We start from the raw sequence: 17,394 nt of genomic DNA, 5'->3' as shown, positions 1-17,394 counted from the left end.
AAAATGATATCTACAGAATGTTGGAGAATAATACGTTTTTAATTTTTAAAATTTTTATTAGTACATATTTGTAGTACATAATGATTACACTAACCGTGGGGAGTTGGTACAGATGTATAATGCATCCTAATATACTCTCTTCTAGGCAGAATTTCTAGATGCTGCTGCCGGGGTCCATGTGCGCTTCAGATTAGGGGGAGTAAGTATGCCTGAACACTTAGCAGCTTCAAAGTACATTTGTATGAAATTTAAAGGATATGATTTTTTTAAAATGTAAACCATTTTTGTATTTGCATTACAGTGACCCTTTGAACTTTTCCACCTACAGGCTAAGTTTCCACCTGATATATACTATAAAATTTTTACTCACAGACATATTGAAGATTTGTGTGCTAACAGCCCTAGAGATTACACAAAGCTCCCAGCGAAACACACATCTCATAATAAAGACGATCCTCCTCCGGAAGAGGACCACGGTGGCTGGTATCGTCGCGTAGAAAACAACGGCTGGCGGCCCGTGTCTGACAGGGTCAGAGGAAGATTAGTGATCTTAAGTTGTAACTATGTAGAAATTCCTTTGTATTTTTGAAAATTAATTTTAATTTGTTTAAAAATAAGAATTGCTAGTATGCACCTGTAATTCCTTAGCTTTCTGGGAAGCTAAGTCAGGAGAATCACAAGTTCCCCAACCTGGGGAACTTAGCAGCTCAGAGAGACCTTGTCACAAAATAAAAAATAAAAAATGGGCTAGGGTTCAAGGCCCAGTACCAAAAGTAATGATAGCTGCTAATAATGTAACTGACAAAATTTGCGTAACAACTCTAGGTTTTCTAATAATTCTAAGTACAGCAATATGTCTTTTTTCCGCCTTACATTTATTTCTTTTTTTAGTAGTCATCTTTGAAACTGGGCCATATCTAGAGACTTTCTGGTACTTGGCAGATTATGTACTCAGCATACAGATTACAGGATGTGGTATGCTTATATGCTTAGCATAATGCCTGAAAATAATCAAGATGTGAATTCATTCAACAAACTTTATTACATATTAGTTAGGTGTCAGGCATTGTTCCAGATGCCAGGGACACTGATAAAAGAGACATAGTCATTTCCCTTAAATAGATCGTATTTAATTAGGGAGATAGTTAAGTAAAGAGAATAGTTCAGCATAGTAAGGTAAGTGATTTAAAAGAGGCAAATATATAGTGTTGGCAGGCGGCCGCAGGCCTTCGCATTTGTTAACTAGCATAGATGTGTCTGGGGAGAGGGGATGAACTGGAAGTAGGAAAATAGGCAACCAGTTAGGAGACCGGGTCCTACAGAAGAAACTGAGTCTTGGGATATAATAGTGGTGTTATTTCTGTGTTCCCGGCGGGTGCCTGCACAAGTATGTCTACTTGATTATTCATTCACCAAGTACTAACTAGCTCAGTACATAAGGACTTCATCAGTTTGTATAGAATGTCTTCTGAAAGCCCAGTTTATTACTCAACCATGTCTTAATTGGAAACACCTTAAAAAGGCCTATCACCTTTTCTGCTTCTATCTTGCTATATTCCTATTGAGGACATAGAAGTTTTTGTCTATCAACAGATCAGCATTTTGCAATCAATGTGTCATAATTTTTAATATTCATTTTCTTCATAGTTTTGGATGCCAACAGACAGTGAAGTGGTAGAAACCAAACAGGAAAGTGAATTCCATTTCTCTAAACTGAAGAGAAGGCAAGATTTGGAAAGAAAAAGAAAAATTAGAAAAATAGAGTGGATGAAACAAATGTAAGTGTATGAGATACTTAGACTTACTACAAAACTTTTTTCTTTTTTTGTCTTTTTGAGACAGGGTCTCACTATGCAGTTCAGGCTGGCATTGAGCTCACTTTGTAGCATAGGCTGGTCTTGAACTTGCAACGATCCTCCTGCCTCAGCCTCCTGAGTGCTGGGATTACAGGTGTGTGCCACCACGCCCAGCAAGAACTTTATTTTAGAGAAAACAAATTTGCAAAACTCATACTATTTGGTTCCAAGACTTATCAATCATGACATTTGTAGTATTGGCATAAAAACAGGCATAAATCTATGTGGAAAAGAATATAAAGTTCAGAAATAGGCCCATCAATATATTGTTAATCGATTCTTAGTAAAAGTGCCCAGGGAATTTATGAAATTGGGAAAAGATATTGTTTTCAACAAACTGGGTATTCAAATGCAGAAAAAAAAATGGACATTAAAATGACAGTGGTCCCTCAGTTCGTGAATAACGTGTTCCGTACTCCTGGGGAAGGTGGCCACGTTGCCGTCCATCCCTCAATGCGGAGTTCATGAAGGGAGGCAAAATTTTGCCCAGTTCTTCTCTTCTCCAGCCAAATTGTTCACAAACAGAGGCGTTCATGAACTGAGGCATCACTGTAACTCAGAAGAGATCATAGTTCTAAATATAAGAGTGAAGACCATAAAACATTTAAAAGTAATCAAAGGAGAATATTTTAGTGACCTTGGTTCTGGCAGTATTTCTTACATAGGATAGAAAATGCATGAACTATAAAAAAAAATACAATGATCCACACTTCAAATTTTTTGGTCTTTAACAATCTGTTACAAAAGTAAAACCATGAGGCATAGAAAAGGCTAAAAATAAAAACATATATATATTACAAAAGTCTTAAGTTTAGAACATACTTCTAAATTGTCAAAAGTAATGATAAGAGAGTATAATTTCAACATACGCCATAAATTTGAACAAACACCCTTCTCAGTGAAGATACATTGATAGCAAATCAAGCCGGGCATGCTGGTGCATGCCTGTAATCTCAGCACTCTGGAGGCGGAGGTAGGAGGATCTTTGTGAGTTTGAGACCAACCTGGGCTACAAAGTGAGCTCAAGGCCAGCCTGAAGTGCATAGCAACTGCATAGGGAGACACTGTCTCAAAAACAAACGAACAAAAAAAAACAAATCAGCTACTCCATTAATGCCTAATGTCATTAGGCATTACAGAAGTGCAAACCAAAACAATGAGATACCCCCATACCCCAACTAGAACGGCCAAACTTCTCTGCCATATTAATTGTTGGCAAAGATACAGAGCAAATGCAAGCCATACAGGTACTTTGGAAACATTCTGGCAGGGCTTTTTAAGAGGTTTTTTGAGCCAGGGTCTTGCTGTGTAGCTCAGACTGCCTCGAACTCGCAGAGATGTTCCTGTCTCGCCCAAGTGCTGGAATTACAGGCCTGAGCCATCACCTGGCAGGTGTTTTTGGTTTTTGTTTTTTTTTAAAGCAATTTAACACACCTACTAATAACTCAGCTATTCCACCTTTAGGTATTTACTAAAGTGAAATAAAAAACTGTTCCACAGAAAGACTGCATATAGATGTTTATACCAGGTTTATTTGTAATAGCCCCAAACCACAAACAACACACATGTCCATCAACAGGTGGATGCATAAACAAATTGTGATTTATCTCTACACATGTAAGAATAGTATTCATCAGTACAAAGTCTTTTGTTTTTTGTTTTTTGGTTTTTTTTGTCTTTTCTTCCAGTACCAGGAATCGAACTCACGACCTTGCGCTTGCTAGGCAGACGCTTTGCCACTAAGTTAAATCCTCAGCCCCTCATCAGTACAAAGTAATGGACTGTTGATACACATAACAATATGAATAAATCTCAAAATGAATGAAATTTTAAAAATCGTATACCGTATAATCCCATTTACATGAAATTCTAGAAGACATAGATCTAGAGTGACAAAGGTAAGCAGTTGGCTGGAGATGAAAAGGGAGGATTACCAGGAGGTGCGAGGAGGCCGAGGGGAATGGCTAGGTGAAGTTTTGTATTGCAGTGGTATATGCAGAGGTGTGTATACCTGCAAACCTTCAACTTGTACAGTTAAATGCATGGTTGACCGTACCTCAGTCACAGCTCATAGTTGTAACATCTTTTGAAGTGTGTGGGCGGACAATCAGAGGACCGTCAGTGCAGCTTTGAAGTAGTTCTTCATCTCCTGTAGTTGCAGGGTGAGTTGAGCGCAGCCCAACTACCAGGTCGTGGAGCTCCTGCGCGTTCAGTGCAGCGAAGTCCTCGGCCCTGCCAGGTCTTCCGCACTGGAATAAGGGTGCTAGTGAGGAAAGAGTGCGGTCCTGAGGCTTGGGATGAGTCCTCTGAGAGGATGAGGCTAAGAACCTTAAGCCTCCAATCTCCCTCGGGAGGGGAGGAAAACCTTGTTGCCCCTTTTGAGGAAAGAGCAGCCCACTCCTGCATACAGCGTCGTTAGTAACTGCACTAGTGCCTGGCCACGGAAGCCCACGCTGATTCTCCTCCGAATCCCCTCACACCCTCTCTGATGGTCTCTAGCTCACCGTGAGAGCTGTATCCGGGAGAGCCAGACAAGGAGGCACAGGCTCTCCTCTGACTGTATACAGCTTATCAATCAAAAGACTTACAAGAACTTACCACTATCTTATCAGGAGCCTTCAAAGCGCTGTGTGAGGATAGAATCTAAATCTGTCAGAGGAAGAATTGCTTGGGCCGACTTATGAACACAGCCACACTCCCAGGAGTTACAGATTTAAATGAGCACTCAGAAATGATACCAATCTGGTGGGCCAGTTAATCCAAGCGTGAACTCGATTTCCGGCATTATAAAATGCCCGGATGTCCTCGGTATAGTGTAGGAATAGGTATCGTAAGACTGTAAGTGTGTGTTTCTATTATGTGCAATTTACTTAGCCTTCCACTAGTCATATTCTAGGAGGGCCCAGATTATACCCTGTTCTTCAAGTTATTAAGAAACGGCTTGTGGAGGGAACAGCAGAATTCTTGCAAATTCCGTCCTTTATAGGATGGAGAAGACGGGGGGGGGGGGGGGAGAAAGCTGTGCGGGCACTGGTTCCTTCAGCTCAAGGGTCCCAAAACCCGAGGCACTGGATCAGGACCAGTAGCAGTCTGTGGCCTGCGAGGACACAAGCGGTGAGCTGTATTTGCAGCTGCTCCTCGGTGCTCACACTACTGCCTGAGCGCCACCTCCTGTCAGATCAGCAGTGGCATTAGAGTCTCCTAGGAGCATGAACCCGACAGCAAACTGCATGTGCAAGAGAGCTGGGCTGTGCAGTCCTGTGAGAATCTAATGCCTGATGATCTGAGGTGGAGCTGAAGCATTAATGCTAATGCCGGGGAGTGTAATTACTCTGTATTACAAATGCATGCCAGTAAAAACGGAAACCTCCCCCATAGTCTGTAGAAAAATTATCTTCCAAGAAACCAGTCTCTAGGGCCCCAAAGGCTGGGGATCACAGGAATAAAGGGATGTTGAAGTACACAGATCAGACAGACACAACTGCAGCGAGGCCTCCAGATGTGACCTCTTTAACAGAGCAAATCAGTGCAGCCCTGGGTGCTAACTATGCCATTACTGACCTGACAAATGGTTTTTTCCATCCAAATCACTAAGTGAAAAGCAGTTTTCACTTGCATGGAAAGAACAGGATGTATCTTTCTCTCTTCTGCTCAGAACTGTATCCCTTTTCCTGCTGTCCTGCCTAAGAGCTTGCATACCTTGCTGCACGCAGAACATCGTACCTGTCTATCATGTTGATGAACTTACACTAACTGGGCACAGTGAGCAGAAAAATAAGCTCCCTGGGTAACGGAGTAGGACAGGTATACACTAGGAAAAGAACAATAAATTTTGCAAAAAGTTAGTGTACAACATATGTGAAGCTCACATACATTTTGAGATGTCTTTTCTAAGTTGAATCAAGTAGTTGCCATACCCTCTACCATCTGCCTTGAAGAAGAAAAACACCAACACACTCCCTCCAGTCCTGGGGATTGAACAAGGGCCTTCCCTCTGAGCTACCTCCAAGCTCTCTTTTAATTTTGCACTTTAAAGCACAGTCTCACCACTAAGTCACTGAGCCTGGGCTCAAACCCACTTACTAGGTGACCTGGGAAAGCCACGAGACTCCACTGGGACACAGAGCAGGGAAGAGCCCTGGAGTGGGTCCACAAAGTGGTCAGGCTGCCGATCACTCGGGCTTTATGGCTCAGCCATCCCAACTCCTTGGAAATGTCTGTAGCAAACCATGAAAACTGTGTGGAACCTCAAAGAAGTCCCAGAAGGAGAATCATGGCAAAGATCTCTAGGGTTTAGGAGTAAGGCAACACTTTCCTTTGCCAAAAGTTATTCTCTATTTGAAAACCAGTTCCAGGCTTGCTGCTGGGCATAAGTAAAAACTCAGTGTTTGACAATAGGATATTAAATGCTTTGTGACTGCGAACTGACCTCACTCTGTCTAATCCACTAAACCATAAAGATGAGAGTATATTGCATTGTTTCTGTATAAAACACTTTTTCTGAGAATGGGTCTGAGAAAGTACAGAAGGTCCAAGTAAACTGCATGAGCAGGTGACTCAGATTCCTTCAACTACAACTTATGTTACATTACTTCTGTGTCATCTTCATGCTTTTGGCTGCGTAGCGAGTTCCTACATGAAGTTAATAGAGAAACATAGCAGACCAAATTACTGTGGGTCTGTACAGGATGCTGGCACCATCCCCAAATGGATCTCCAACAGTTGGCCCAGAAAATGGTCAACGGATCCTTTTAATGGGCACAACTGTAGGTGATGCCTTTGATTTTCAACTTTATGCAGAATGGGAAATAGCTCAAGGCATGGAAATCACTGACTGCGAGGTAGCTAATAGGTTCTCATCTGATTAGCCTTTAGGAGCTTGTTTGGCGGTTTTGGCAGGGGAGCGCAGTTACTCATATACCCTTGACCAAGGAACAGTCCTCCTCTATGGGCGGTGGTCGTCCTCTTCCGCTGAGAGCGCAGCTCCGGAAGGGGTGCACGTGGAGTGCTGTGGGAGGAAGCGGCACCTGCTGACCAGCCAGATCAGCTGAATCAACCTTGGTGATCAGTGGGGTGACAGATATCGCAGCCAGATGACCCTCACATCCCAGCATTTGGAACAAATAAAATTGGAAAATTGGTGACTAGTTCAGGAAGTATATTCAGAGTAGACACAAAGTATATTTATGTCCCCTGTGAATGCCCTCTGAAGAGGCTTAGCTGAGACAGTTCTCAATAATCAGATAGACTACAGTGGTGGTGAGCCTATGGTGTCTGTGTTATTTGTTAAGACAAAAGATGTTAACTTATGAGTTGTGTTTTCTCAGCCAAAACTTCAGTATTCTGGTTTAATTGCAGTGTTGGCACTTTACAATAAACAAGTGGGTTTTCGGTTGCAGTTTGGGTGCTCGTCTCTAAAAGGTTCGCCATCACCGGAATGGATGATCCATCTTGTGGATGTCTGCTTATTTCTCCTGATTATCTTAGTTGTGCCATGGAGCCATGTACAGAGGCCAAGGTTGCAGAGATGGAAGCTAAGTGTGTATATACTCAACAGCATGGTCTTCCCTTTACCAAGGCTGTTCTGGCTATTGATACAGCTGAGCGCATAGCAAAGGTCACTGCTTTGCCCCCAGTAATGAGATGCTGGCAACCTCGTGACAGACGGATTATACTGGGGGCCCGCGCCATAAGAGAGCAGGCATCCCTTTGTCCTCACAGCGACAAATACTCTGAATATGAATTCTATTTGCATGTCTGCATTGCGTCGGTCCGTAGCACTGTTCATTACAGGATAACTATTGCCATGTCGCTAAATCAGAAAGGAGCGACCTAGGAAAATCATGTGGGATGTAGGTAATGGGGAACCCTTTACATGTTTTAAGGAAGGAAGGGATTTGTATTTTAGACCTGGCACTTCAGGAAGGAATCTCTCTCCACAGAGGACCAATTGGAGAGCGAACTCAGCACATGATGTATGTAGGAAAAATGTCGAGAGCCCATAGTAAAGAATGAAAGAAAATGTCAGATTTGAGAGATACTGGGGAAGTAGCATTAATAGGACTTGTTGAAAGATACACACAAGCAGGATAACCCCTACATTTCTGGCTTGCATGACTTTAAACATGATGCTAATATAAACTGAAACCAGAAGAACACTAAAAAGAAACAATTTCAGTAAGAGATGTGTTTAAAGTATTTTTTTATCTGTTGATTTTTCACACATACATCATGTACTGAGTTTACTTTCTAATTGGTCCTCTGCAGAGAACGATGCCTTCCTGAAGTGACAGTTCTAAAATACAAACCACTTCCTGAAAACATGTAGAGGGTTCCCCATTGTCTACATCCCACATGATTTTCTTCTTTAGGTTGCTCCTTTCTGATTTAGCTACATGGCAATAATTGCTTCCTCTCTTTTCCTCACATTTTTATTAGTGCATATTACTGTACAGATTAATAGGTTTCATTTTGGCAGGCGTGTCCATGCACATAATAGCCAGCAATCATTCCCTTCCCTAACACATTTTGATACTTGGCTCAAGTATCTCCTTCTGAACCCTTCTCTGATCTACCTAGGTTAGTTAGATACTACTTTTTGATGTACCCTACATATCTTTTATATAGTCAGTGTTATGGTTTGTACCTAGATGCCTCCCCAAGCCTCAGGCACTCATATGAGGGGCTCCTCAAGCTGACTGGATCATGGGGGTGTGACACTTACCTGTGGATCAGTCCACTGGTGAGTTTATATCTAAATGTGAGGTTGGGAGGTGAAGCCTGGTTGGAGGTGGTCACTGGGGGTGTGGCCTGGGTCTCCCTCCCTCCTCTGCTGGCCCTCTGCCTCCCATATTTGTAGCAGCACAATTCGTAATAGCTAAAGCTTGGAACCAGTCTCTATGTCTACCAATAGAAGAATGGATACAGAAAATGTGATACCTATTCACAATGGAGCATCCTCTGCCATAAAAGAGAAGCTTCAGTCATTTGTAGGAAAGTGGATGCACTTTGAGACCGTAATAGTAAGTGAAATAAATCAGACACACAGGCTTGACTATCACATGGCTTCTCTTATATGAGAAACCCAAAATGAAGAGCAAAAGAAAGGATAATATGAAAAAAGGAGATCTTTTGCAAAGGAGAAGGAGACTAAGGGATGGAGGGAGTGGAGTGGAAGGGAATAATAACAAATGAAGATCTGTTATGTGCATGTACCAACTCCCTACGAGGACTATAGTCCTTATGTACTACAAACATGTACTAATAAAACTGGAAAGAAAAAGTGCTGGTGAGAACGTGAAGTATATGTGCTGTGTGGGGGGCTCCTCCTATACTGAAAACCCCTTTAGTGGGCTCCAGCTTCCTGCCAGGTGTTTCAGTGCACGATGAGAAGAAAGAGCAAGAGGTGAAAAAGCAGCACAGCAGGGATCTGGGATGACCAGTTGTTCGCGGGGAACAAAAGGCCACGAGGTAGCCAGAACCTCGGTATTTATAGGTCACACGCTGGGGAAAATGGCAGCTGGGCGCGCTGGGCAAGTGGCCAGGCAGGCCAGGCTTGTAAGAGCGGGAACAGGGCATTTTTGTGAAAGGGATAGCAACAGCCAGACTTAGGTTATGGTTAATGTGTAACCAGCTTTGTGGCCAGTTCTGGGAAGGAACTGACTCCTCTGGAGTCATGCGGGCCTTGCAGAAACCTTACCTTGTAACTTCTATTATGAAGACAACACGTACACAGCCTCACCCAGACTTACTCATTAAGCCGAAAGCCAATTGAGGGAAGTCACCTCCGTATGGCCTACACTGCTCGCAAGAGAGCACAGCACACTGGGGTCTGGGACGATGTGGTGTCCTCCACACCCCTATAGTGCCGGGAGGAGTGTAAATTAGCATAGCCACTGTGGAAATCAGTCTGGAGTTTCCTTAAGAAACTACAAATAGAGCTATCATGTGACCCAGTTATACCACTCCTATACACAGGAAGGAGGTCAAGTCAGTCTGCAGGGCGGCCTGCATCACTGCGGCACAGTTCACAACAGCAAGGACATGGTACTGGCCGAGATGTCCGTCAACAGATGAATGGATAAAAACAAGGCATAAATGCACAATAGAGTTTATCTGGCCACGAAGAAAATGCAATTTTGTCATCTGCAGGCAAATGGAAGGAACTGGAGATCTCACGTTAAGCAAAATGAGCCAGATGCAGACAAGCATAGTGTGTTCTAATGTGTGGAATCTACAAAAGACAACAAAAAAGCAGAAGACCATTGTTAGACAAGAGGAATGGAATAAGGGAGATCGGGGAAGGTGGTGCAAAGGAGCTAATGAGGGGATGAATATGATTAACATATTTGCATGTTTGATATGCCAGATTAAAACAGTATTTTGTAAAATAGGTACTAATAAAAATATTTTTTAAAGTGCAACTTAAGGGCAGGCGGTTTTTAAGAGGGTTTTCTGGTTAATGTGGTTCCTTTACCTCCCTCCCTCCAATATTCCATCACATGGGTCCTGGTTTAGGTGTGTCTGACTGATAAGATGAAAACTTAGTGTATAGTTTCAATCCATAAAAGGCAACAGTATTTATCAACTGCATGTACTTGTAATCAGCTAGTGAAGGGGCTTATGTCTCCTCTCTTCTGTTTAGGTACTACGCGGGCAGCCTGGAGGCCAAGTCAACTCATTACGAAACTCTGGGTTTAATTCATACAGCAACGAAAGGGCTCATCAGAACCATGGAAGGTGGTGGGATCGATTCCGTGATGGAATGGGAAGTGGATGAAGTGCTGAACTGGACGAACACCCTCAACTTTGACGAGTAAGTACAGGTTGCCGCACGTGAGGAACAGAGGCAATCATTATTTTCTCGCTAACATTCCCATGTTGGATCCTGGGGCCACAAACATAATCTTCAAAAAATATTATTTATCTAAACAGAAAAGAAAAATATTAAAGATTTTAAAAGTCAGTGGTCCAAAAACAGAGAAAAGATAGATGTTTTTTTATTCTCAGAATCTTACTTTATTTTTCTTTTGGTTTTTTTGGGACAGGGTCTCGCTTTGTAGTTCAGGATGGCCCTGAACTCTCTGTAGTCCAGGCTGGCCTCGAATTTGCAGGGATCCTCGTGCCTCAGCCTCCCGAGTGCTGGGACTATAGGTGTGCGCCACCACACCTGGTTTCAGATTTTATTCTTATACATAGTCTAACTGTGCTTTGTTCTTTCTTGGAATTTAGTAGCAAGCCTAAAAATATCAAATTAATTATACAAGGAATCCCATCAATCTATATTCTCATCTTTCTGTGAGATATTAAAATGTTATCAGGATTTTGTATACTGAAAATTTTAAAATATTTAGTATAGTTAGGAAAATGCAAATCAAAATCACAGTGAGATACTGCTTCATATCTACTAGCAAGATTATACTTAAAATGCAGATAAAACAGTTGGTGAGAGTCTGGAAAAATTGGAATCCTGACACTTTGCTAATAGGTTTTTTTTGTTTTTTTTCTGGTACCGGGAACCGAACTCACGACCTTGCGCTTGCCAGGCAGGCGCTTTGCCGCTGAGCTAAATCCCCAGCCCCTCTTTGCTAATAAGAATATGCACTACTACAGCCACTTTGGAAAACAATCTGACAGTTTTCTAAATTGTTAAACACAGAGTTGTGTTATGATCTAGCAATTACACGCCTATGTAAGAAAAATACATGTCTACACAAAAAACTGCACATGAATATTCATCGAAAGATTATTTCATAATAAGCAGCAAATAGAAACAACTCAAATATCCATCAACTGGGCTGGGGATTTAGCTCAGCGGCAAAAGAGCCTGCCTGGCAAGTGCAAGGTCGTGAGTTCGGTTCCTGGTACCGAAGAAAAACCAAAAAAAAAAAAAAAAACCCACAAAATCAAATATCCATCAACTGATGAATGGACAAATAAAATGTGATATCTAATTGACAACCAAAGTAGTAATGATATATAATATTGATGAAACTCCTAAGGGAAAGAAAGGACCATATATCCTATGGTCCATGCCATGTCCAAAATAAGCATGTTTACAGAGACAGAAAGTAAATTAGTAGTGGCTACCCAGCACTGGGGAGTTGGGGGAATAGGGATGTGAGGGTTAAGGAGGTTGGATTTCTTCTAGGGGCAGTAATAATGTTTGAACATTAGTTCTGGCAGCCTGGCACGGTGGCACACACCTGTAATCCCAACACTCAGGAGGCTGGGACAGGAGGATCGACATGAGTTCAAAGCCAGCCTAGGCTACATAGTGAGTTCAAGGCCAGCCTAAACTATATAGGTCAGGATTTTGTCTCAAAGATTTTGTCTCAAAAACACCAAAAAATTGATTGTGGTAATGGACACAAAATTTCTGTGAATATACCCAAAAAACCCATTGAACTGAATACTTTAAATGGGTGAATTATATGGCAAATTAATCTGAATAAAGCTGTTAAAAATTTTCAGTGTATACTCAGCTACAACAAGGACTCTGAATACTGCACAGGCAAAAAGGAGAGAAGTTACAGTGAGGATAGTTCAAGAAAATGACAGAAGTTAGATAGTAGGAGAAAGAAAATAGAAATTAAAAAAATCAAAAATAATGGTCATTGAACAATGGAACATGAAAAATACCAAACTAAGTAGAAAAGATAATGAGAAAGGGATAAAGGAAGGAAAAAAGAGGATTAACAAATGAAGTTAAGAACATAATAAAGAAGACATTGATGAGGAGGACATACTGTAGTTACATGCCACGTAACATTTGGTAAATGACTGACCCTGTGTTGGAGGTAGTCCCTCGAAATTATAATGGAGCAGTCAGTCACCTAGTGATATCATGGCCATTATATTGCAGTGCGTCACTCACGTGTTTGTTAGAGGCTAGTATGAATGAACTTCACACATTGCCAGTGGTTTTTTTGTATTACATTGACTATGAAGTGGGATAAATATATCTCCCTTTGATATAATGAGTAAATGAAAATTTTTTCCCTTTTTGTTATTGTATTTTGCAATGCATCATAATTGCACTTATTTTAGGAGATTGGTATGTGGACATAGCATTATCTTGATAATTTTCAGTCTCTTTGCACTTCTCCCTTCCCGCCCCTCCTCTCTTCTCTCTGATCTTCTAATAAGTCTGCCTTGTTTCCCACCGTCTCTTCTTTGCTTCTTATTTATTTATGTTTTGGGTTTCTTATATAAGGGAAACCATGTGATGTTTACCTTTCTGTGTCTGACTTATTTCACTTAATATCGTCGTCTCACGTTCTAGCCATTTTCATGCAAATGGCATGATTTCATTCTTTATATCTGAGTGACATTCCAGTGTATATTCACTTTTTAAAAAATCCACTCATTTTTTTGATGGGCATCTAGGCTGTTCCCAGACCTTAGCTATTGTGAGATGTGTTGCTATCAACACGGGTATGCATTTATCACTGTAGTATGAAGTCTAACACTTTTGGGAACATACTCAGGACAAGAGGTACGGCTGGGCCAAAGGGAATTTCTTAGTTTTTTTAGGAATCTCCATACTGATTCCCATAGTGGTTGTACTAATTTACATTTCCACCAACGTAGTATAAGTGTTCCTTTCCCCCCATAATCACCAGTATTTGTTGTTTTTTATGTCCTTGATGATAGTCATTCTGACGAGGGTGACACGGAATCTCAAAGTTGTTTTAATGTGCATTCCCTAATGGTTAAATTGGATGAACTTTTTTCATGTACTTATTGGCCATCTGTGTTACTTCTTTTGAGAAGTGTCTGTGGGTTTGTTTGTCCATCATTTGATTCATTTGTTTTTAGGGGTGTTACTTTTGTTCTTTGTACATTCTAGATATTAGCCTTCTAACAAGAATAGTTGGCAAACATGTACCCATTCTGTAAATGTTTATGTAAGTCTGTTCTATTTTGCTTTGCTTCCAGTAGAGTGAGAAAAACAGATCTAATTTCAATCTTCTGCATATGGATAAACAGTTTTCCCAGCACCTTTTTTCTTTTTTTTTTTTTTTTGGTACTGGGAATCAAGCTTATGACCTCGCACCTGTAAGGCAGATGTCATGTCACTGAGCTATACCCTTGGCCCTTCCCAACACCATCTGTTAAAAGTAAGTTATCTCCAGTATAGTCTTTCTCCAACATAGTCTTTTGGTTACTTTGCCAAAAGTCAGATAAAGGATACACAGGGTTGTTTTCATGTCTTCTATTCCACTGATCTACATGTTTATTTTTGTGTTGGTACCATACTCTTTTTGTTAGCATAGTTTTGTAGTATAACTTGAGATCTGGAATTACAATGCCTCCCACTTTGCTCTTCTTGCTCAAAACTGCTGGGCTAGTCTGAGTCTCTTCTGTTTCAATCTAAATTTTTGAATTACTTTAATAACCCAGTGAAGAATGTTGTTGGTATCTTAATGGGATGCATATATATCTACAGATCACTTTTGACCATTTAATTGATACTCTGCCGACCAAAAGGAAAAGAAGGCTTTCCATTTTCTTATGTCCTCTTCAGTCTTTCTTCAGTGTTACACAGTGTTCATCACAAAAGTCCTTCATCGCCTTGGTCGGTTAATTTCCAGGTATTTCATTTTTTTAAGCTATCACAAATAGAATTATTTTCCTGATTTCTCAGTGGGCTCATTATTGGTATATAGGAACACTATTGATTTCTGTGTTCCCTGTAATTTCACTGAATTTGCTTATGAGATCTAAGAGTCATGTGGTGTTTTTTGGGTCTTCTCTATAGAGGATCCTATCACCTGCAAATAGAAATAGTTTGACTTCTTTCTCTTTTCTTTTCTTTTTTCTTTTCCTTCTTTCCTATTTGCATCCCATTTCTTTTGCTTCATTGCTCTGACTGAAGTTTTCAGTATGATACTGAACAGCAATGGTGAAAGTGGATATCCTTGTTTGTTCCTGATTTTAGGTTTGCTTTCAGTTTTCCTGTTCACTATGATATTGGCTATGGATTTGTCATTTATGGTTTTTCTTATTTTAAGGTAAGGTCCTTCTATATGTATATCTGAAGGGATATTGAATTTTGTCAAAGATTTTCTCTGCAGAATTCAGTAAATCATTAAAAAGATCATACACCATGTCCAAGTTGGCTTCATCCAGAGATGCAAGGATGGTTCAACATACATGAATCAATATAATACACAACATGAGAATAATCAAGAATAAAAATCACATTATCTCAATAGATGCAGACTGTTGTTGATATCCTATTGTTGATTCTCCTGTAAAACTTAAGGTATCAACTGGTGCTGGCTTGTTCTTTTAAAAAAGTTCTTTTTAAACCATGGAATAAATTCATACCCTGCTCTTGAAGTAGTGATCAGTGATTGGTCTTAAACACAGCTAAGTTTATAGCCCCGAGTGTCAGATCTGAGCATACTATTGAACAGGTTTTTTGGTTCCTTCAGAATGGAATGAAAACATTTTGGTATACAAATCGAAGGGAACAGTGTGATTGCCATCTAATTCATCATAGTGTTGAGCAACCACTGAAAGGACAAAGTTTTCCTTAATTAACCAACCTAAATTTAAACAGACTGAATTGCTTACTAAGATCCCAGAAGGGGTTGTGTCCTTTCATGTACGTGACCCAACAGCATCCCATGTAAGGACACAGAGTAAAGCTCAGGGAAGAGCAGTGAAAAGGAACCATCTTCACATACAGCACCTTACTACAGCTAAACACTATTAGAAAACATGCATCTTCCTACAGCAAAGATCTCAAGAGCTTAGGACTACCAAAAGTAACAACAATTCAAATGGAATAACTCTGAAAAATCAGTGTTTTTTCTGAATTACATGAAAACTCTAATATTCCTCATTCTCTGCCAGCTCCTTTTCAACTCACCTGATTCGGGCCACTGGGAGGAGTCTTGGCAAAGGGTGTAGAAGTCTAAGGAGAAACAAGTCCCAGCAAACTGCCTCTTGACTTTCCCTCACCTGCACAGGTTCCCCTGCCTTGCTCCTCCCTACTCCCCTCTTTAACTACTCTGGTCTCCCTACTGCAGCTCCTGTTTCGGGAGCTGAGGTGTGAACCGCTCTACCTGAATAGTCTATATTTTCTGGACAATGGAAAGACAGCATATCTCAGTCACTTTCTTTGTTGCTGGGACAAAACACCAGGCACCACCAGCCTAAAAAGGAGAGGTGTTTTGTCTCACAGTTCAGGGTTCAGTCCATGTCCAGCCGGCTGACGTACAAGTCATGACAAAAGGGCCTGGGCAGAGGAAAGCTGCCTTCCTGGGGGCCAGGAAACAAAGCGGGCAGGAGCTGGGCATGCTGCCACACCCCCATTGCCTGCCTCTAACCAGGCCCCATCTCCTAACATCAACAGTGCCCCCTTGGTTCAATCATCTCCCAAAGCCCTGTCTCTGACTGCTCTTCAGAGACTATTTACTTACTGATAGTTTTTTTGAGACAGTCTCACTAAATAGTTCAGGTGGGCCTTGATCTCACTATGTAGCCCAGGCTGGCCTCAAACTTGTGGCAATCCTCCTGCCTCAGCCTCCCAAGTGTTGGCATTAGAAGTGTGTGCCAACATACCTGGCTTTTCAGAGACATTCTTGATCTAAATCTTAACTACTAAAATCATAAACCACTGGCTTCCAATTTCCATTGAGATGTCAGCATTAGTGGTCTGATAAAGTAGAACCAAGGAGAAAGTTTTTGTTATTCTCTCTGACTTTTTCTTCTGAGAGTTTTCTGTCCATACTTTAAATTTAGAAGTTATTAACTGACATATTATCAGGCCCTCAACTGAGGATCTTGCAGGAATGAAATAGGACAAAATGAGGACACAGGCTGGAGGGAAATAAAAGGATACCAATAAGGTAAGAGATTGGGCCCCGTTTTAATAACCTCCTCCAACTCCTTGTCCTGGAGGTTGCCTTACAATGCATGTGGCCTCCTAGGAGATAGGAAAGTCATGAAAGTTAAACACTGAGACTACCGATTTGTCACCTTTAACTTACACATGTACTAATAAATCAGCTCATTACATAATAAGTCTATTTAACTTAATGCCCACAACTTAGGTATATTGCCAACTGGAAGCAAATTGCTACAAGCAACTCCTCAGTTAACTTCAAAGGTAGGTGAATTTTTAAAGCAATACTTTATGGCGAATTCTCATGATCTAAAGTGATACGTTTCATATATATAAATATTTCTAAGCACCCAACATTTTAGTACCCTGCACAGTGCCTAGGTGTGAAGGAACCTGCCATTTTAACATCTGCACAGAAGACTGCCATTTGGGAACAGACAATTGTAGACAACAGACAATTCCCAAGTGACAATTCCGTATTATTTAGGATTGAATGAGAAAACTTGAAGTGTTACATGGCTCAAGGTTTCAGCAGTAATTTTTAATAAGCAAACTTTATTTGGAAAAGTAAAGGCCTCCCAATATTAGAAGCTTTTTTTTTTAGGTTCTGTACCGCTGTGGTGCTTCTCAGGGTCCACAGAACTTCTGAAAGTGACAGGCAGCACACTGAAGTGTGTC

General features: G+C 41.0%; 1 protein-coding gene across 1 annotated transcript in view; it reads left to right on the top strand.

Annotated features, from left to right (window-relative positions):
- LOC102006324 (chromosome unknown open reading frame, human C11orf65) overlaps positions 1-17,394 on the top strand; it is a 34,191-nt gene that overhangs the window by 14,744 nt on the left and 2,053 nt on the right. The window contains exons 4-8 of the mRNA XM_005378039.1: positions 146-199; positions 329-529; positions 1,648-1,778; positions 10,501-10,671; positions 16,925-16,980. Coding sequence (XP_005378096.1) covers positions 146-199; positions 329-529; positions 1,648-1,778; positions 10,501-10,671; positions 16,925-16,980 — 613 coding nt within the window. The remainder of the gene's footprint in view (positions 1-145; positions 200-328; positions 530-1,647; positions 1,779-10,500; positions 10,672-16,924; positions 16,981-17,394) is intronic.

The sequence above is a fragment of the Chinchilla lanigera genome, unplaced genomic scaffold (assembly GCF_000276665.1).
Source record: "Chinchilla lanigera isolate Chin_1 unplaced genomic scaffold, ChiLan1.0 scaffold00011, whole genome shotgun sequence".
In the NCBI taxonomy this organism is placed as follows: domain Eukaryota; kingdom Metazoa; phylum Chordata; class Mammalia; order Rodentia; family Chinchillidae; genus Chinchilla; species Chinchilla lanigera.
This window is presented reverse-complemented; position numbering and strand designations above follow the sequence as displayed.